The 22,789-nt window shown below is 48.5% G+C and overlaps 1 protein-coding gene across 5 annotated transcripts in view; it reads right to left on the reverse strand.

Annotated features, from left to right (window-relative positions):
• Positions 1-22,789, reverse strand: part of MRAS (muscle RAS oncogene homolog) — a 68,347-nt gene that overhangs the window by 34,349 nt on the left and 11,209 nt on the right. For all 5 annotated transcript variants that reach the window (XM_055413129.2, XM_055413119.2, XM_055413110.2 and 2 more), the window contains exon 2: positions 4,437-4,647. In XM_055413129.2, the coding sequence (XP_055269104.1) occupies positions 4,437-4,629 (193 nt within the window). In that variant the 5' untranslated portion in view covers positions 4,630-4,647. The remainder of the gene's footprint in view (positions 1-4,436; positions 4,648-22,789) is intronic.

A 22,789-nucleotide genomic window follows, 5' to 3' on the forward strand; every position in this document is an offset into this window, starting at 1 on the left:
TTATATTTTAGTGGGAAGCAACAAAAACTCAAACAAAAAATATATTGAACATTTATAAACACATGTTCAACAGCAAAAGGTAGAATAAAGAAAAAGAGCTGGGCAGGGGGACAGAAGTGACAGGGGTGGAGTGGATACGAGTATAGACAAAACCTCTCAGATAGAGGGACACTTGAACGGAGATCTAAATGAAGGAGACTGTATTTCTGCAGGAAGAATGTGCTCAGCAGAGAGAACAGCAAACACAAATCCCCAAGGTGGGAATGCACCTGGTACCTGAAGGAACTGTTCCAAGCTCCATGACTACAGACAAGCTCTGAAGGATGCTTTTTAAAATTAATTAAATTCATATTCCACAATATTTTCCCTTTTAAAGTATATAAGTCAGTGCTTTTTAGTATATACACAAAGTTGTTCTATTTTTTTCAAGTGATGATTTGGTTTTGGTTCTGGCCAAGATGGAGTATAGGCAACCAGATTTACCTTCTCACCTGAAATAACCAAAAAACAGACAAATACATGAAACTGGATTTCAAGACATCAGACAACAGGCAACAAAGGACAGTGACTCCTGAGGGATGGGATACAAAAGAGGGCACCTCTGAGTGCCCAGTTCACTGCCCTGGGCATTGCCAGGCTGCAGTGCTGAGAAGGGAAACCCAGGGATAAACAACGTCATTTTATAATATAAAAGAGTCAATTCATCAAGCGAATGGACCCATCCTAAACACTTAGCAACTAACAACAGAGTGTCAAAATACATGCAGCAAGAACTGCTCAAACTAAAAGGAAAAAAAATAGACAAATCCACAATTAAACTCTGAAATTCAACACCCCTCTCTCAATAATTGAGAGGACAAGCAGAAAGAAGATCAATAAGGATACAGAAACCTAGAGAACACTACTTACAAACTTGATATAGTTGACATTTACAGAACACCACACCCAACAACAGCAGGATTTTTTTCACGTACATGTGGAACATTTACCAAGATAGACCATATCCTGAGTCATAAAACAAGCCTCAATAAGCTTTAAAGAATTCACATAATATACCGTACATTCTCTGACACAGTGAAACGAAAATAGAAATAGATGACAGAAAGATCTTTGGAAAATTCCTAAACAATTGAAACTAAATAATATACTTCTAAATAACTTATGTCAAAGAAGATATCAAAATGGAAATTAAATGGTATTTTTAACCTAATGAAAATGAAAACATAACATATTAAAATTTGTGGGACACAGCTAAATGAGTAGTAGTTAGGGGAAATTTATAACACAAAAATGAATATCTTATTAAGGAAGAAATGTTCAAATCAATGATATCAGCTTCTACTTTAAGAAGTTAGAAACAGTACAGAAACTTAAACCCAAACTAGTCAGGCAAAAGGAAATAAAAAATATAAGAGTGGAAATCAATAAAACCACATGGGAAAAATCAAGTGACTCAAACACTGGTTCTTTGTGAAAATCAATGATACTGATAAATCTCCAGCCAGCCTGATTAGGAAAAAAGACAAAACACAAATTACCTCTATCAGAAATGAGAGAGGCAACAGCACTATGGAGTATACAGATTACAAAAGGATAATACGAGAATGTTATGAACAACTTGATGCCAATAAAGTTGATAAGTTTAACGAATTGATCAAGTTTTTAAAAGACACAAACTACAAAAATTCACTGGAGAATAAACAGATAACCTGAATAGCCCTATATCTATTTTTAAAACTGAATTTTTAGTTTAAAACCTCCCACAAAGAAAACTCCAAGCTCAGATATCTTCATAGGTGAACACTGCTGCTGCTGTTAAGTCACTTCAGTCGTGTCCGACTCTGTGCGACCCCATAGACGGAAGCCCACCAGGCTCCCCCTTCCCTGGGATTCTCCAGGCAAGAACACTGGAGTGGGTTGCCATTTCCTTCTCCAATGTGTGAAAGTGAAAAGTGAAAGTGAAGTCGCTCAGTCATGTCCAACCCTAAACATTTAAGGACGAAATAATACTAATATTGTTCAAAGTCTTCCAGAAAATTGAAGAAGAGAGCGTGCTTCTGAGATCATTCTAAAAGCCAGCATTACTCAAACGTTACAAGAAAACTACAAACCAATATCTCTCAAGAATATAGATGTAATAATTCTAAAAAATAAATGAGGTTTATCTACAATACGATGTTTTAACGTTAGAAAAATTAATCAATGTAATTTACTATATCACAGACTAAAAAGAAGAACCCCATATAATTATCTCAATAGACACAGAAAAAGCATTTGACATGTGCTAATGGACAAATCTAACATGTAGTCCTGATAAAAACTCTCATCAAACTAGGAATACAAAGGAACATCCTCAATTCGATAAAGAATATCTATAAAAACTCTACAGCCAACATCATGCTTAATGCTCAAAGACTAAAAGCTTTCTCCTTAAGATCAAAAACAAGACAAGTACAACATTAAGTCAATGAAATAAGGCAAGAAAAGAAACAGAAGCCATCCAGATTGGAAAGGAAGAGATAAAACTATCTTTTTTCACAGACATGATCATCTCTGCAGAAAATCCAATAGAATCTCCAAAAATCCACTAGCACTAATAAGTAATTAGCAAGGCTGCAGGTTACAATATATAAAATTCTATTGTATCTCTATATACTAGCAACAAACATTAAAAACAAATAAAAACTAGTATCGTTTATAATACAAACGATATTTGTATATTAGGTATAAATTTGACAAAATATGTAAAAGACCTATGCACTCCAAACTACAAAATAACTGATGAGAGAATTAAGGAAGACTTAAATAAATGGAGAGAGATACTGTCTTCATAGATTGGAAGGCTTAGCATTGTTAGGATGTCAGTTCTCCTCAAACTGATCCATAAATTCAACATAATCTCAATCAAAATCCAGAATTTTAGAATTTAACTGATTCCAAAATTCATACAGAAATGAGAGAAACTAGGCTATCCAAAACAGCTTGAAAAAGTATATAAAGTTGGAGATTTAACTATACCTGATTATTCTAAGATTTATTATAAAGCTACAGTTACCAAGATGGTATGCTACTCAAACAAATAGAATACATGGACAATCAATTTTCATCAAAGGTACAAAAAAGACAATTCACTGGGGAAAGGACAATCTTTTCAATAAATAGTGCTTGGATAAGTAAGTGCATGTCCACATGCCCAAAGATTAATTCCGTTCCATATCACACCACATACAAAAACAAATTCAGATCATAGACCTAAAGGTAATACCGAAAACCATTAAATTTCTAAAAGAAAACGTAGGAGAAAACCTTTGTGACCTTGGGTTAGGAAAAGATATCTCAGACACAACACCAGGAGCACAATCCATAGAAAAACAAACTAATAAACTGAATTTCATCAAAATTAAAAACTCTTGTCTTTGAAAGACACTGTTAAGAGAACAAAAAACAAACCAAAGACTAGAAAAATATTTGCAATTCACTTATCTGATAGAGGACTTGTATCCTGGTGGTTTTCAAAGCTCACCTCATAATATAACACTCTATGATTAATGGCTCTTTGTTTCAAGACTCAAAACAGTACAAAGTAAGTTAAGGATCAGTAAGAATCTAGAACAGTGGTTCTCTAATTTCACCATCACCTGAAGGGCCTGTAAAAAAAAAGGTTGCTGGGACCCAAGCTCAGAATTTCTGAATCAGCTGGGCCTGAGGGTTTTCATTTCTGCCAAGTTCCCTGCTGGTGAACTGCTATTCCAGACCAACATAGACTAAACTAGAAACACAATGTCAAATGCAAGATTTCTCAGCCTGTCCTAGGGGCGGTTACCAAATAAACTATGCTTCTTAAGAAAAAAGTTGATTTCCTACTTTTTAATTAGTTAGTGCTCAGTTGTGTCCAACTCTTTGCAGCCCCATATACTGTAGCCTTCCAGGCTCCCCTGTCCATGGGATTTTCCAGGCAAGAATACTGGAGTGGGTTGCCATTTCCTACTTCAGGGGACCTTCCTGATCCAGGGATCAAACCCAGGTCCCTTGCATCTCCTACATTGGCAGATGGATTCTTTCCCACTAGCGCCACCTGGAAACTTCTTAATCAGCTGCTGCTGCTAAGTCACTTCAGTCGTGTCCGACTCTGTGTGACCCCATAGACGGAAGACTACCCTAGAGATATGTTAATCAGAGCTTCTGATCAGAGAGCCATAACAACCATGACTTCACTGAGTCGGCATGATTCTAAGCCTTGCGTCTTTGTTGAATATACATTTTGGTTTCTACAAAGCTGTTCAGAATTCACCCTGGAAAACACACACAGCCTCACACCAACCACCCCATAATGGCCACATGGAAGAAACCAGCAGCACACCCAGCTGAAGACTGTCAATTTTCCCTAAACCTGTATTAATGCCCCACCCCCATGCAGGGTTGTCATCAAGTCTCACCGTCCAAGATGGCCCATTGATTGTCAATCTCTGTATGTTTCAGGTAGGAGTCTTCGATGGTGGGGTCGTAGTCAGGCACAAAGATCTTCTGGAAAAACTGGATGGTGAGGGCGCTCTTGCCCACACCCCCATCTCCCACCACCACCAGCTTGTATGTGGGGAGGTTGTCACTGGGGACTGCACTCGTTGCCATGTTGCTGCTTGGTCAGACCTGGAGAGGCAAGACATGTGGAATGAGGCAGGGGGCTTCCTCCTCTTTGATTTAGGGGAAAATATTCACAGGGTTTCCTTTTTTCTTCTAGAGTAACAAATACTCCCAATTGTACAAATAAAGACCTACAAAAGAAAAGTACCAACCCTGATCCCTCACCCAGAGACTGTAACTGTTAAAATGATTTATTCAATCATTTACTGGAAACCAACTATGTGCCAGGCCTGGAGTAGATGCCATGGAGTCTTTAACCAGCCAAAGGCCATATCAAACAAGCTATACCACCACTGAATTCTGCACTATATTCCTGTAGAGCTAAACACAAGGCATTGGTCTGGGCAGGGAGGGCACAGAGGATCACCTTTCACATTGAGTCTGGTCACTGGATTGAAGTGCTGAGAAGGATAGGAGGTTTTCTGAGCTCAATGGAAAGAGGAGCACAAGAGCTTAGCACACCTGAGCTCAGAGTCCTGAGTCCCTTCTGACTCTCAGAATTCAGTGATCCTGATTCCAGTCTCTGGTCAACTTGCTTTTGATCATGCAGAAAGTCATGCGAGAATCTCATGACATCTGGTCAACCCATCTTTTAGTTGGGGAGGAAGAAGAGGAGGATCACAGACAAGTTTTACGTTGAAGGTGTTGAGTCCAGAGAAGGCAGTGGTTCTTAACCAGGGGCAAAATGCAATGCCTGGAGATGTATTTAGATGCCAAAACCAAGTGATGCTACCAGTGTCCCATCAGCAGAGGTCAGGGATGCTGCTAAACATCCTATAATGCTCAGGAAATTCCCCCTCCCAGCACATAATTATCCATCCTAAAATGTCCAGAGTGTCAAGGTGACTAGGCAGGGGCTGGAAACACGGGACTAAGATTCCAAAAAACAACTGAGCCTGAATAGCTCAGGACTTGGAGAAGGCAATGGCACCCCACTCCAGTACTCTTGCCTGGAAAATCCCATGGATGGAGGAGCCTGGAAGGCTGTAGACCATGGGGTCGCTGAGGGTCGGACATGACTGAGCGACTTCATTTTCACTTTTCACTTTCCTGCATTGAAGAAGGAAATGGAAACCCACTCCAGTGTTCTTGCCTGGAGAATCCCAGGGATGGGGGAGCCTGGTGGGCTTCCGTCTATGGGGTCGCACAGAGCTGGACATGACTGAAGTGACTTAGCAAGCAAGCAAGCAAGCTCAGGACTGGCTGTGCAGAGGAGAGAGCAGAAACATGAAGAGTGGTCTTTGGAAACTGTATCACAAAGTGACAAGGGGGAGAGGTGGGCAGGGAGCATGGAAGGAGCACTCAGAAAACAGGAGGGAAACTAGGACCTGTCACAGCAAAGGAAGCCCAGAGTTTCCGGAAGGAGGAGGGTGACAGCACCAAGGCTAAACTCTGGTGGGGGAAACAGGAGGAGAGTCATCTAAGGAAGAATTTGAGGGTGTTGCCAGAGACCTAAGCTGCTCACTGCAGACACTGCTGGAGGGAAGCACAAACCACCTGGGGTGGGCCATTCCCGGGTAGCTTCAGGGCTGGTGGAAGGGTTGGGGGTGGCAGGTCAGGAGACAATGAACCGCTGTCCTGTTTGCATCTCTGCTGCTTGGGAATGCCACCAATTGAGCCACAGTCTCCTTACCTAACAGATTAAAGGGCTGAGTTTTCACAGTTGTTCTTAGCTCCAAGAGTCCTCCACTCTAGATTTCAACAGAAAGGGTGTTAGAAACAAATGTGGATCGTGAGGCCACCCTGATTTGCATGGGGCTATAGGCGATGAGTTTGAGTGTACTCCGGGAGTTGGTGATGGACAGGGAGGCCTGGCGTGCTGTGATTCATGGGGTCGCGGAGAGTCGGACACGACTGAGTGACTGAACTGAACTGATAGGCGATTGTGCAGTGACTGAAGCTCGATGTCGACGTTTAGGATTTCCCTGCAGTGGCGGGGAAGTAGGCACTTTTATACATTACGGGTGAGAGTATAAATCTGTCCAAACTGGGCTGAGAGGTCACTTGCATAAATATGGTCAAAATTTAAAATGGACATATCCTCTTTTAAAGGTATACCACATGTGAGAATGTAGTCCAAGGAGGTAATCAGACTAGTGGACAAAGATGTTAAGAACAGGGGTAAAAATGGAAATAAATACTGGGTAGATGGGGGAAGAGTTAAAGAAAAGTTTATACAATGAAATACTGCTGCTGCTGCTGCTAAGTCACTTCAGTCGTGTCCGACTCTGTGTGACCCCATAGACGGCAGCCGACCAGGCTCCGCTGTCCCTTGTCTCCAGGCAAGAACACTGGAGTGGGTTGCCATTTCCTTCTCCACAATGAAATACTAGATAGCCATTAAAAAAGGACGCTATTGACTAGCCTAGAGAAGGTTTACAATATATATTTTAAAAAAGAAGCTGCAAAACAGCAAGTACATATGACTACATTTCCACAAAGTTACCCACCTATGAATCTACATGTCTAGTGAGCTTCCAGGCACAGAGAGGATTGGCACGTAGCTGTCTCTAAGGCAGATGTGGGGGCACTTTTTCAATTTTCTACAATAAGCATGTATTCTATTTGTGTATTAGAAAAGCCGGACAATATTATGAATGTTCAGGCCACCTGGAAATGTGCGATTCCCTCTCCTTTTGAGTGGGAATTTAAGCTCTCCTGGTGCAGGAAAAAAGGACCAGGTGGCAGCTAAGTCCCAGCATCTGGCTCCCTCATCCCCCCAACAGGTAAGGATAATGGTGGGGATAAGCTGTGGCTTCAACGCACTGAGCTCTCCCACATGACAAAGCTGGTGGTCCCAAAGGGCCAGAGGGGTGTTGAGGGAGACAGAAATCGGGGGGGGGGGCGGGGGCAGGGGGAGGAGGGTATGGGCCACTCTCAGTCTTCTCTGCCTCTCGGGGGTCAGGGGAGTTTGATGTCAGCTCCTCACTGCCTCTCCTTAACCGCTGACCTAGAATGAAGAGGGTGGTGACACTTTGGCCAGAGTGAATGTGTCTGCCTGTGAGAGGCTGTTTTTAAGAGCTCCCTTCCAAGGAGATATAAGATGCTGCTGCTGCTAAGTCACTTCAGTCGTGTCCGACTCTGTGTGACCCCATAGACGGAAGCCCACCAGGCTCCCCCGTCCCTGGGATTCTCCAGGCAAGAACACTGGAGTGGGTTGCCATTTCCTTCTCCAATGTGTGAAAAGTGAAAGTGAAGTTGCTCAGTTGTGTCCGACCCTTAGCGACCCGACGGACTGCAGCCTACCAGGCTCCTCCATCCATGGGATTTTCTAGGCAAGAGTACTGGAGTGGCTTGCCATTGTTACTATGCATAAAATAAATAAGCTCCCAGGATATAGTGTATAGCACAGGGAATATAGTCAATATTTCACAATAACTTTAAATGGAATATAATCGATAAAAATTTTGAGTTACTATGTTGTACACTTACAACTAATATAATAATATTATAAATCAATTATACCTCAATTTAAAAAATAAAATAGATAAAAATGAAAGCTATCTTCCCTTCTCGCTGGCAGCAACGTGAACAAAAAATACTAAGCAGGTGGAAAGGTATCAGGAAGGAAACTAGTTTATCTTGATTTTCTTCTCAAAATAAAACAAGAAATACATCATAAATATGATAGAGGACATGAATCCAACCTTTGAGGCGATGCTCAAACCACCCACAGCAGAATCGCCCGGGGACCTGACAAAATTGCCCTCTGCCTGTGAGCAAGGCAGCTGGCAGGAAACAGATGAGGGCCAATTTCCTTTCACAGTGCCCCGCACTCAGGAGTTGAGCCCAGGAGATCACAGGGTGGGGGGCAATTCAGAGTTCCCTCTAAACTCAGACTCAGTGGAACACAGTTAGAATGCATGGTTAACACAAACACTGGACTGGTCCCTCGTAGGGGAAAATCCTTCAGTGCTTCCCAGAGCAGATGGGGATTCACTGGACATTCATGGCTGACCTCTCACACTGCTCTCTCCCAAGCAACTGTGTTTTCCAGTGTACCCTGGGGTCATGCGGTGCCCTTTGCCCACCCCATCCCCACTGGGACCCTGAGGAAAGAGCCCAGGCATTGCCTCCCATGGGCGGTGCCCCCTCTGACCCAGGCCCCGCAGTTCCTGGTGCAGAGGCCCCCACTTCCTATAGAAGACTTGAAGTCCTTTACACTTACTTCACATAACGGGAGGACTGCATCTCATCCCTCCATCACCGGGCCTGGCGTAGCATCAGCAAGGACAGATGTTAGCTAGAGGTACCAGGGCCCATCAATGGCTTTTTTTTTTTGGCTGCACCAAGTCTTAGTTTAGTTGTGGCATGTGGAATCTTAGAGCCCTGACCAGGAATCGAACCCGGGTTCCCTGCATTGGGAGCAAGGAGTCTTAGCCACTGGACCACCAGGGAAGTCTGAACAACCATTAAACGACCCACCACACAGTGCCAGCCTCTCCACACAGAGGGCTCAGAGGTGGCTCACTCAGCCACAGGTTGGGACTGTCTCCCTCCCCTCCCAAGCGTGACTGGTCACACAGATAAGACCCTCCTGGAACCAAGTGTGAGCCTAGGAGGAAAAGAAGGTTTGCAAGGGTGGGACTGGAGTCCAGAAAACTCCCCAGTCCATAAGGTCTCTTGGGCAGAACCTCCCCTGAAATAATCCCTGACTCAAAAGATGTCTTTGTAAACAGGGAAGGCAGTCAAAATGCCAAGGGGCGTGTACCACCCTCCTACAAAGTCGGCTGATCTCACGTGGTGTGGAGAAAGATTTTTGAAAGTCACCACAGGGTAAAAGGTTGGTTGGTGGTTAAGTTTACAACATCCCTCTCCTCTCCGGCCTGTTCAACTAGACAGTATCTTGGACATCATTCTAGAACACTGGTTCTTCACCATTTGGGGGTCATAGATGGGCCCTTGGAGGTGGGAGGGTGATATAAGGTAGGTCTGGGGCTGCCTTTAAAATCTCCCCACCGATTTTCCATGCCTGATACTCTCCCAACCCACCAGCTGAGTGAGCTTGGGCAAGTTAACCTTTCGCAGCCTCAGTTTTAATACTTGTAAGACGGTGTTGGCTAGAGAACCATCTTTTGCAGGATTGCTCTACGCACGAAATTAAAATGTATGAGAGGAGCCCGGCTTAGAGAAGGTGCTCAAATGTCTGTTCTCTTGCCTTGCTTACTTTGTTCCCAGAAGACAGAACCACAGACTCCCTCCCTCCACTCTTGGGGCTCGGCAATTCCCAGCCTCCTCCCCCGCCCCCATCAGAAGCCCCACTGCCACCTCAGCTCCCTTGCAGTCGGATTAAATAGGCTTGTGTGGCAACATCACCCGTCATTTAGAACATTGTTTCCATGGGAAATGGCTCTGAGGTTCCAGGCAGCCCGCTCCACTCAGAAACCAACTTTTGGAACAGCAGCCACAGGGCAGAGGCGGCTGAATGCTGGTTGCCATGGGAACCACCGCTCCCAGGGCCCCTCCCAGTGCACGGGCAACCCAAATTCTACCTCATATTGGAAACTTCTTCCTAAAAGGCAGTATGACTCCCTGGACGATTTTAGTGACATGTATATGAAAACTTCATGCATCTTTCAGCTGAGAAATAAGCTTTTCTGGCGGCTGTCTTTTGCTCCTTTTCTCTCCCCAGAATTAGCACCATCCTGCATGGGTTGAAGTTATTTCCTGAATGGCAGATTCACCTCCCCAGCAACTGGGGAGCTCCATGTGGACAACAGCCACGTCTCCTCAATTCTTTGCTACTCATGCGGCCAGGCAGGGCCCAACACATGTATACCCCTTAGAGTGTATCTGACTACTCAGTACTGCCCAGGGCAGCCTTCCACCCAGCCCACCCTCCCTTAGATCAAGAAGCGGGGCAAGACACCCGCTCTTCTGATAGAGGCAGCCTCGTGTCCCTAGGAGGTGTGTGTGTGGGTAGGTGGGGTGGGCTTAGGTGGACACAGGACCCCCAAATAACCTTTTCACCCAGCAATTTTCAAAGTGTGCTTGGAAGTGGGGGATGGTTCCTGAGACCTCCTGGGAAGTCTGGGGCAAGGACTCTGTTCTCGGGAGAAGAGGGAGTCAGAGGAGGTGTCAGTCATAGCCTTGCACTCTTCAGCCAGGCAGCCTGAGTTCCACTCAGTGTCTCTGATATGGACTGCCTTTGTGTCCGGGAGCAAGTTTTTTAATTTCTGGGAGCCTCGGTTTCCCCATCTATAAAATAGAACAGAACCCTCGAGAATGCGTAATTACAGTCCCAGTGGGAAAAAACTGGGGGTGGCGGTCCCCGAGTAAGGGTATATTTGCACAGATGTGCCAAGTAGCTGGGCCCCTGGGCTCCCTCCAGTGTGGACCCCAGTGATCTGGACCTTGCCCACCCCATCCTGAAGGCACCCGTACCACAGAGGGCTGCTGGAGGACCCAACACAGTAACGAATGCCTAGGACAGCGGTGGGTCCCAGCAGCCCCTCCAAACAGCAGTGCCCAGTGGTTATGATCCCTCATCAAATCTGCCCCCCTTCTCCCTAAGTTCCCAGTTTCTAGGGCTTCTACAGAGCTTATTTCCCAAAAGAATAGCCCAGAACACTGCCCATTTTTCCAAGTGGACACATGGTAAAAGAAGACTTTGGCCGCAGACACTGTCAAGGGGCTCATTGGGCATCCTAGCCCCTCCATGTACCCCACCCTGCCAGCACCACTTCCAAAGCAGTGTCATCTAGTCCTGGCCAGAAGAAGAGGTGCCCAGGAGAAGCTACACAGCAGTAACTGCCCCCACCATTTAGAAGGCATCAGCTGTGTATGGATCAGACACCAAAGGTCAGGTTTGGCGCCATCATGCCACACTGCCTAGAATTCTTCTGGTTATTTTTGCAGCATCACAGTACATTTCTTGGACTGTCTTTCATCCTCCCTGACCACAGGAACTGTGGCAGTGGTCATCCCAGAGCCTCCCCTAAAGATGCGACCAACTTAATTGAAGGTTTAGTTTCACTGTTTTTTGCTTCTCTGTTTCTAGACTAATCATTTTAGAGATTCCTTCCTAAACTGATCAGTTGAACTACAAGTTGTCTGGTAAATAAAGCTGGAAGAAGGGGACACATTCATTATTAATGCAGCTCCTGGGAGAGTGAATGGACTTTTATTCACATTGAGTGGAATCAGCCCGGGGAAGTTAATCTCATCTCTGCGATGTCTGGGTGTGCCCGGTGCGGGGGGCGGGGCGGGGGGGATGAGGACACACTGCGGGGGAGGACCCAACCCATGTGGAGGAAATGGCTCTGCATTCCAGGAGCTGCCCTTCCCTTCTGCACAATTCCCAGAAACGGGCAGCTTCCCCGGGGGCTGCTGATTTGCAGGCAGTGCATAAATGATGTGCAGACCCGCCAGGGGTCTAGGACACTTGGCATCCCTAAGGCTCCACTCTCACCTCAAAGAGACTTTGCTCCACACTTTGTCTCCCACCTTGGCTATTCCCAGGCCAGCACTGTCACTGCATCACTCAGGCGCTCCAGGAAGCTACTGGTGCATTCAGCTTACTTAATTATTAAGACTTAACCACCTATGGCTGATTTACGTTGATATACGGCAGAAACCAACACTATAATATTGTAAAGAAATTATCCTCCACTTAAAAATAAACAAGTTTAGAAAAAAAAAAAAAAGATGACCACCAACCCAACTGTGTGTGTTATTTTATGCTGGACAGGACCTTAAATATCATCAGGTCTAGATGGTGAGTATATGGCATGGGTGCCCCTCCTTCCAGAGCCAAGGCAGATATCGAAGTCCACTGTGCTCCTCTTTCCTGCTCAGTCTTACAACTCTTTTCAATGCAGCACTCTTGGCAGCCAGAACCAGACGACTGGTCCAGAGATGAAACTTGTTTGCCATCCCAGATGGAACCCAGTTGTGTTCGACTCTTTGCGACCCCATGGACTGTAGCCTGCCAGGCTCCTCTATCCATGGAATTCTCCAGGCCAGAATACTGAAGTGGGTAGCTGTTTCCTTCTTCAGGGGATCTTCCCAACCCGGGGATTGAACCCAGGTTCTCACATTGCAGGCAGCTTCTTTACTGTCTGAGGCACTAGGGAAGCCCCACTACTCTTCAGGTTCCCTCCAAAACATCCCACGTACTGGCCATCCTGTTCCATGGGAGGGGCTCGGGACCTTTACGGGGAGTCTGCCTGGCTCTCTCTGGAGAACTCTGCTAATGGATCAGCCCCTGCTTTTCTATCCCCTCAAATCCAAGTTCCTCTGCCAGGATCACGCCTGGACTGCAGCAGCAGAGCAGAAATATCAGACGCAAGTCCAGAGATCCAGGCAAAGGCCAATGCTTGAAGTCAGGTGAGGAAAACAATGCCCTTGACCTTCCTCATGAACCCCAAGTACGATGTGCTTCCTTATATCACAGTATTAACACTTGGGCCTTACTTGCTAGTCTGTGGGTGCCTCCTGACTGAGCCTGAGAGCTTAGCCATTTATGACCAGCACAATAAGGCCCAGAGTAGGTGTGCAGAAACCACCTGTTGTAATAATGATAACAGTGGCCCTGTTAAAAATAATAGGAACACTTAATTAATGTAAGCAATGTGTCTGACACTATTGGGAGATTTTATTAAATTAACTTATTGAATTCTCATAACAACCCTATGAGGTATAACTTAATTGTCCCCATTTTACAGTTGAAGAAACTGAGACACAAAGAAGTAAAATAATATTTCTCTCTGTGTTTTTTTTTGCTATGCCCCGTGGCTTGTGGGATCTTAGTTCCCTGACTGGGGATTGAACCCGGGGCCCTCAGCAGTGAGAATGCAGAGTCCTAGTCAAGGCTACGCTTTTTCCAGTGGTCATGTATGGATGTGAGAGTTGGACTGTGAAGAAAGCTGAGTGCCGAAGAATTGATGCTTTTGAACTGTGGTGTTGGAGAAGACTCTTGAGAGTCCCTTGGACTGCAAGGAGATCCAACCAGTCCATTCTAAAGGAGATCAATCCTGGGTGTTCATTGGAAGGATTGATGCTAAAGCTGAAACTCCAATACTTTGGCCACCTCATGCGAAAAGTTGACTCACTAGAAAAGACTCTGATGCTGGGAGGGATTGGGGGCAGGAAGAGAAAGGGACAACAGAGAATGAGATGGCTGGACGGCATCACCAACTCGATGGACATGAGTTTGAGTGAACTCTGGGAGTTGGTGATAGACAGGGAGGCCTGGTGTGCTGTGATTCATGGGGTCGCAAAGAGTCGGACACGACTGAGCAACTGAACTGAACTGAACTAAACCACTGGACTGTCAGGAAATTCCCAAACTTCTTTTAGGTCATCAGATAAAAGAAACAGTGACAGGATCTGAAACTACGCCAGAAACTATGGCTCCAGAGGCTATGGCCAGCCCATCAGGCGAGGCATCCTCTCGTGATAGGCAGGATATTGCGGGGGCAGAGTCAGGCCAGGCCAGGCCAGAGAAGATCCAGAAGCGCTGGGAAGAGGTCAGCAGTGACCCGGGGAGGTGCTGTTAGAGTCAGGGTGACCTCCATGACCAGACGGCTGCTCCCAGGGGAGCAGCTGAGCAGGTCAGCACCCAAGAGTCATCAAATGCTAGTTTCTAGGAGAAGACACACCATCCCCACCATCCTCTATCCCGACTATGACCAAGCAGGACACAGGGCTGGTACTGCCAAGTACTCCTGTTTTGAGGATAAGCGAGGAAGCTGAGGGATCAGGTGGCTGCTCAGCATGTGGGAGCCAGGTTCTGAGACCTCGTTTTCCAGCACCCTGGTGGTGGTCCTCTCCACCGTGCTTGTCCCTGCCCCAGTCCATCTCCTTGTGGTCTTACACAGCGGTTGCTCCTTGCCCAGCTTGGGGCTGCGCCTCACTTAAAACCCCTCACCAAGGAGCCTGAGCTAGGAATCACACATTTGCAAGCTTTGACAAGTTACACTCTGTACCTCGGTTTTCTCTTCAGTAAAAGTGGAGACGGCAGCGCTTGACTTGTGGGGGTCTGGCTCACAGACAGTGTTCAATCAACATCGGGTAGTTACTATCATTTCTCTACCAGAATGCCAAAGAATTGATGCCTTCGAACTGTGGTACTGGAGGATACTGCTGAAAGTCCCTTGGACAGCAAGGAGATCAAACTAATCAATCTTAAGGGAGATCAACCCTGAATATTCACTGGAAGGACTGAAGCTGCAGCTCCAGTATTCTGGTCGTCTGATGAGAACAGACGACTCATTGGAAAAGTCCCTGATGCTGGGGAAGATTGAGGGCAGAAGGAGAAGGGGGCGTCAGAGGATGAGATGGCTGGATGATGCAATGAACGTGAACTTGGGCAAACTCCAGGAGACGGTGAGGGAGAGGGAGGCCTGGCGTGCTACAGTCCATGGGGTTGCAATGAGTCACACACGACTGGGCTACTGAGTAGCAACAACAAAGTTATCATCATTAGCATCCTTCAAAGTTCGTCCCAAGTCCCTCCTCCTGCAGGAAGCCCTCCTGCCTCCCCAGAGTCCTTCCTGAGCTCATACCCTGCCAACCAGCTGGTTCCACAGATGACGACTCTTCGGAACTCAGCCCCTCGCCAGTCCATCCTTGGGGCTCTCTTCCACCCATCTGCCAGCTGGTCTCAACACCCCATTCTCCTTGTGGCGGGGGCAGTCTCCTGTAGCGATGCTGTAAGACGTCAAGCCCCCACATGCTGCTGACCCAAAAATGGAGGGGATTTAAGCTCCTCAAAGACATTTCCCCAAATATTCAGGAGATGCTTGTTCACTGAAGAGACCACAGCAAATATCAAATTACTGGGAACTCAGCATGAGACAGTTTCTCCCTCTTTAAATCCAGAGGTGCTCTCCATCATAAAACCTAGCCCTGCTCTGGGCTACTACTGTCTTGGCAGATTTATCCTTGGAAAGAAAAACCTGTTAGGGACACACAACATGAGAAAGGGCCCAGAGGAGAATGAGCCAGGAGGGGTAAAGTGGACAGACCACCACTGCACACAGAGGCTCAGATCCGGGAGACATGCATGTCCAGTCAATGCTCCCAGAGCACCACCAGTGTGCCTGGTCCTGGGAATTGGGAAGCCTGAGATGAATGAGCCCCCATCCCAGCCTCAGGGTTCAAGGGGTGTGGGGGGAGGGGCAGACAGAGCATTACAATACAAGAGGTTAATAAGGAGGCACACAGGGAGAGCAGGAGGGTATCTTGCCCAGCCTATGGCCATTGCAGGAGGCTTTCTGGTAGAAGTAATGCCAAAATGTGGTCTTGTAGGCCAAGCAGGTATCAGCTAAGGTGAGTGATGGAGAGAAGCATATCCTTCTGAGGACCAGAAGGAGCAAAGGAGTAAAGCACAGAGGAGTGAAAACCAAGCAGGTGCCAAGTTCTGCAAACAATACGCTGTGACTGGACTGCAGGATATGTACCGTGTGCCATGGCGGTAGGGTGGGGGTGGGGTGGGGGTGAGGTGGGAAGGGGGCGGTGAGGAGCACCTGCTGCTCCCTGACAAGCAGGGATGTTGGTCTTTGTATCCTGAGCACTAAGCACAGAATCTGGCACGTGGTGGCTGCACATCAGCACTGAATGATGAAGGAACAAGTGCAGGGGCTGTGGGGCAAGGTGGGAGGAGCACAGGGGGCCCAGAGGCCCTGGGACTCTCCCCTCCCCACAGGGCGCCGCGTAGGCTCTCTGGAAGGCTGCCCAGTCTGGGGGGCCCACAGCCCTTTCTGATGACCACAGTGATGTTCACCCAGCAGAAAAGCCCAGTGGAGACCGGATAAGTTGTGTGAGAACTAAGGGCTCCAGAGGCTCCGAGGAGAGGGGAAGCAGATGGAAGGGGCTGCGGGGTCAGGTGGGAGCAGGAAGGCCACATAAGCAGAGCTGGCATGGCCACAAAGGTCCCAAGGCAGAGCTGCCAGGGGTGGCATTTGGTCTCCCCAGTTAGCAGCCGGGAGCAGTGTCAGGGATACCAAGGCATGTGCCCTTGGGCACAGCTGGAAGAGGGCCAAGCTGGGATTTGGCACCGAGACTGACAACTAAAAACTAAAATTCTGCCCCACTCCCCACGCAGCTACTCCAGGGGTGGGTGGTCTGAGAGGCTCTCAGGACCGAGGGATTACCGGGGGCTTCAGGGTCTCAGGTCCACACTGCCCTCAGAACCGCGTGCTCCGTTAGCACCCTGGGTCACGGGGTGCTGCACTGGACACGTGACCCTCACAGACCCACACCCTCATGGGTTGGGGTCCCACCAACCCCTCGCCCCTTCTGTCCCCACCTCCCACCACCACAGGGAGGGTGGAGCTGAACCCAGTCCAGGGGTGAGAGTCAGGGCTGCCGCCCTACTGCAAGAGGAATTTAAACTCTTATTCTCAGGGACTTCCTGAGGGCCCAGGGGTTAAGAATCCAACGTGCAATGCAGGGGACCTGGGTTCGATCCTTGGTCAGGTAACTGAGATCCCACATGCCATGGAGCAACTAAGCCCGCAGACTACAACTAGCGAGTCTGTGTTCTGCAATGAGAGATCCCGCATGCTAGAACTAAGACCCGATGCAGCCAAAGAAAGAAAGACTTTTTGATGTTGTTGCTCCTATTCTCAGTCCTGGGGGCCTCTCCCTGTTTCCCTAGTGCAGGGCATTTCCACCGACAGCTGAGGAGCAGAGTTTCTCAACCTTAGAGAGGCATCTGTGTGTACATTGGGAAAGTCAGGCTGGCTGTCACCCCACTGCAGAGGGCTGACTTCTGGGCTCCCAAAGCGAGGCCCTCAGACTCCCCAAAGCCTGGCAGGTTGCTCCCCATTCTGATTCAGCTGCCCTCTCCGGCCACGCCTGGAGCAAGGGTTCCTGTGAGCTGCCCGCATCCTCACATCTCCTCCTGGGCTGCTCTGGCTCAACCCCCACAGGCCCCTTCTCCCGCCCTCTGCCTCCCCCATCTGCTCCAACATCCCTTTACCTTGCTTGAATCCCAGGCCAAAGCCTGGTGGCACGTTCCCCTCAGTGGCTGGCTCTGCCTTGTCGCCTGGGACCCCTCCACCAGTGCTGGCCTCCCCAACTCCAGCGCTGTCACCCGCCGACTCCAGTGCTGTCATCCCTCACCCAACCCCGGGCACAGTACTCCTGGAAAACCCGCCATGGGAGCTGGAAGCTCTTCCCACAGGCCCACCTGAACTGCCCCAGCATCTGCGTCCTTAGGGACAGAGGCGGTGCCAACCTGTCAGGGAGTCTGCAAATGAATGCTATCTGCCTGCAATGCCTTTTTACCTTCCCTGCCTATGAAAACATTCCCTCTGAGGAACAGCCACCCTGTTCCCCAGCCTCCCAAAGCCACCCCTTCCTCCCCAGCCTCTCTCACTCCCCAGGTCACCTTCCACTGAGCCACCTTGCCTGTGATGACCTGTAGTGCTGGCCAAGTGGCAGCCAGAGGGCTTTGCAGCCACTATTCCATTTGACTTATCCATCACGGCCACCTCGCTGACAGGGCTCTGTTTAGCCCTTGAGGTCCCCGAGGTTGTCTAGGCCATGCATCTCCATCTGCAAGTGACCACGAGCTCCCTTCTCGGCTGCACAGCCATACTCACTCTTCTCCCTTCAAATCAATGAGCCAGGAGTTGCTTTATTATCACAATTCCCCCGCTAGAGTGGGGCTGGGGAGCTATAGGCTAGACCTCATTTTCCTTGTCTCAAGGTCACCCTAAGGCCCTGGCAGAGAGACTCCCAGTGTCTGCTGTCTGCATTCCAGAAATGCAGGGGAGACCCTGGGAGCTGGCCGGGGTTGTGCTTGGGTGGAGGGTAAGGTGAGGTGCGGTGGGTACTATGACTGTGGCCACACAGAGAAGTGGGGCAGTGGTCCTCACAGGGAAGAAACCACGTTAGGCGTCCCAGTGGACACACGTGGCCACCAGTCCAGCAGGAAGAGTGGGTGTCCTTCCTGCCACCCACTCTCCCAAGGCCCAATTCCCAGACCATCCCTGCCTTCGGGATGTGGGTACCATACCCTACCCCCAGAACCCCCTGATAGCAGCAAGGTAAATTTTCTCATACCATCTTCCCCTTGAGTGGGGTGTGTGCTAACCGGGGCAAAACTTCACAGGCTGTCCCTCAGGGATGACCCAGCCTAGAGCTGCTGCCTCGCAGAACCCAGGGCCTCCCACCAGCCCAGGAGGCAAGTGGCCCAGGAGAAGGGCAGGCATGGTGACAGCAAAGGGAAGGTCTGGGTGTGGGGAGCAGGCCTCCCTTTGTGTCAGCAGCCCTTTGCCTCTGAGATGGATGCTCCTTGTCAGGGCTGAATTGTTAAACTCCACCCTCCCACATACTGGCTGACCCACCATCTGAACTGCTTTATCCTGCAGCAGCAGAAAGAAGAACTCAGGAGACAAATGGATACCCCAAACTCACATGTAGGCAGAGGCAAGGCGGATAAATGAGAGAAGGGAACAGAGACAGGCAATAGGGAGCAGTGGGGCCTGGGGTAAACAGGAGACCTCTGGTAGCCTTCACCAGCTGACTGTCACGACAGGAGCATGTCTGTAACAGGGTTACCAGAGAGTCCAAATTTTTAAGAGTAGCCAGATATCTGAATTTTTATGTGAAACTAATGTTTTTTAAATGTTGGCTTCCCAGGTGGTGCTGGTGGTAAAGAACCTACCTCCTAATGCAGGAGACGTAAGAGAGTGATGAGGATTTGATTCCTAGGTCAGGAAGATCCCCGGGAGAAGGAAATAGCAACCCATGCCAGTATCTGGCCTGGAGAATTTCATGGACAGAGGAGCCTGGCAGGCTACAGTCCAAAGGGTTGCAAAGAGTTGGACAAGGACTGAAGTGACTTAGCACACATGCACCAATTAAAAAGTTGTATACACTATATAGGACAGACAAATCACCCTCCTGGGGGACTCCAGCCCATAAGGGCACCTGCTGCTACCCTGCCCACCCTGAGCATGCCAGCACTGAGTGGTGTGGCCACTCCAAGGCAGATAACCTTTTGCACTGCCTTGGCCTGGCCTGGCTTTTGGCCTTGACTTTGGTGTTAAAGGAAGGGCTTCCCTGGTAGTTCAACTGGTAAAGAATCTGCCCGCAATGCAGGAGATTCCAGTTCTATTCCTGGATGGGGAAGATTCCCTGGAGAAGGGACAGGCTACCCACAACCAGTATTCCTGGGCTTCCCTGGTGGCTCAAATGGTAAAGAATATGCCTTCAGTGAGGGAGACCTGGGTTTGACCCCTGGGTTGTGAAGATCCCCTGGAGGAGTAGATGGCAACCCATTCCAGTATTCTTGGCTGCAGAATTCCCATAGAAAGAGGAGCCTGGTGGGGGCTACAGGTCATGGGGTTGCAGAGTTGGACAGCACTGAGTGACTAAGCACAGATTAAAGGAAGTGACCATCACAACAAGAAGCAGCAGTAGGGGGTACTCAGCTCGGAGACTCTCCAGTCTGGTCATCTTTAGCTGGGAAAGTGGGGGCGCACGCAACCAAAGCCTGGCAGAGCCTGAGGAGGAGGAGGGCAGAGAGGCACATTCAAAAATGACTATTGCTTTGATTTCTTTCCATCACGTATATACAAAACGTTAAACACCATAAATGAAAAATGTGAAAAATTTTTATGTTCAACCAAAAATGAGAAAGAAACAGGATTGAGGCCCATCCCTGAGGTGAGGAGAGGAGATCCAACTCCCATTCTAGACGAGTGAGCAGACTGTAGAGAGAAGGGCTGGAGCAAAACAAAGGGGAGACTTTCTGAAAGCGAGGCAGGCATGGCAATGAGCGCCCTGGGGAGGTGGGGGGTGGGGTGGCATTCCTGGGCAAGGGGAAAGGCCAGGGGCAGGACCCAGGGAGGGTCCAGCTCCCTGGGTCTGAAGGCCTGAACTCGGCTGGAGGTGCGGAAGGCAGACTTCTCAAGGACCCTGCCAAACACTGAAAGGGCAGGAGACCACTTTTCAATCTCTTTCCCCAGACCCTAAAGAGCAGCTGCATCTTCCCTGTCCTCCTGGCCAGGCTGGACCGCAAGCCTGGGATGGACAGAGAGCAAAGGGCAGAGTGGGCAGGCCCACTCAGTTCCCAAGCAACAGGAGCCACCTAGAAGCCTCCATTGACCGGAGGGGGCTGGTTGCCTACCTCTCTTTCTTCTACATACGGCACTTTTATAAAAAGTTGTGTATCAAAGAATCTGCCCCCTTGGCTACACGTGCGAACTTGGCTGGTGTGCCTGACTCTTTGTGACCCTATGGACTGGAGCCTGACAGGTTCCTCTGTCCATGGGAGTCTCCAGGCAAGAATACTGGATTGTGCTGCCATTTCCTTCTCCAGGGGATTTTCCCAGCCCAGGGCTCAAACCCACATCTCTTATGCCTCCTGCGCTGGCAGGTGGTTCTTTACCACTAGTGCCACCTGGGAAGCCCTGCTTCGTGTGTGACCTTAGGCAAATCGCTCCACCCACGTGTGCCTCAGCTTTCTCACCTGTTAACAGCAGTATTCACCTCACAGGGTTGTTCTGAGGATGGAATGAGCCAATATACATGAGTGCTTAGAACAGCGCCTGGCGCGTGAAGTGTTTATTACTGTCGTCATCATTGTTGTCATCACTATGCTGTGGGAACTCTCACCAGGGTCCCCTCCACCGAATTGCGAATTGCACAGAAGGGTGCCTGGGGCCATTCAGGGCTGCTCTCCAGGCTGCCCTGAAGCACTCAGGATGAGGCTGGAGGGGAATGAAGGGGCTGCCTTTGGATCACCTCCTTTGGTCTGCAAGGCGATCAGCAGGGAGACTATAGCGAGACCTTGGTCATCCAGCGGGATGCAAGACCACCGCTCCTGCTGCTAGGGCATGACAGGGCTCAACAAGGAGGCACATTTTATTCCTGATGACCCAAGGAATGATCACCACCCACAACCCGTGGGTGGCTTATTTTGGGGTGCAGAGAAAGGCAGAAACCAGAGAGCCTCATCCCATCTGACAAGGATGAGCCCAGGAGGTAAAACTGGAGGCAGAGCAGATGTTAGAAACATGGGAATGAGTCCAACAGGCCCAGTTTGGAATCCTGGTTGGGCCATCTACTAGCTGTGTGACCCTTGACAAATTAATGTATAAACCTCTCTGTGCAAAACTATCATTGTTGGATGGGTAGCAGTAACCAGATGGAGCAGAATCAGGCTGAGTTCTATGGCCAGGGCTGATCATTAGAATGCCTGTTCATCATGTCCTGACCAAGTGCTAAGCACTTACCTACCTTCCCTGACCAGCACCTCAGACAAGCTGAGGTCACTGCTCTGCCTCCCAAGATACCCAGCTGCTTGTCTTGAGAGCACTCTGCATGCTGCACTCGTGGCTTAATTGTTTATGATGCAGTGTGTATTCCCCATCAGACTGTCAGCTCCAGGAGGACAGGGCCCATGCTCCATTTCATCCTCCATTGTATCTCTGGAGCCCAGCACGTATGTTACACTGAGAAGATGCTCAATAAATATATTGACCTACCTCAGTTCTAATCCTCACAGCTACTAACAGTTAGAACAGTGCACACTGTTCTAACACAAAGAAAAAAGATTAACATTTGTGTTTGCTCTGGTCATTGGGAAAGAAGGCCTGGCTGCAGACTTTGACCAGGTTCAGAACAGTGACAACAACAATCCCACAGCTCCTGCTGTGGTTCCTGCAGAAGGTCACGGTGTAGGTCTGGGATGCAGGTGCATACCTCGTACTCGAACAAGCTCTTTAATGGCTCTTTTCACAAGTAAAAGGGTAGGCTCCCAGCCTGGTCTCCATGTCAGATCCCAATTAGCCACAGCAGTCTTAAGAAAGAAGAATGGAGCTGGAGGAATCAACAGTCCTGATTTCAGTCCATACTACAAAGCTACGGTCATCAAGACAGTATGTTACTGGCACAAAAACAGAAATATAGACCAATGGAATACAACAGAAAGCCCAGCGATAAACCCACACACCTATGGGCACCTTATCTTTGACAGAGGAAGACTATACAATGGAGAAAAGATACCTGGGAAAACTGGACAGCCATGTGTAAAAGAATGAAATTAGAACACTTCCTAACACCATATACAAAGATAAATGCAAAATGGATTAAAAACCTAAATGCTAAAACCAGAAACTATAAAACTCTTAGAGGAAAACATAGGCAGAAACTTTTTGACATAAATCACAGAAAGATCCTCTATGAT

Source organism: Moschus berezovskii, chromosome 1, assembly GCF_049115385.1.
Source record: "Moschus berezovskii isolate FMDL1 chromosome 1, NW_MosBer_1.0, whole genome shotgun sequence".
Taxonomy (NCBI): Eukaryota; Metazoa; Chordata; class Mammalia; order Artiodactyla; family Moschidae; genus Moschus; species Moschus berezovskii.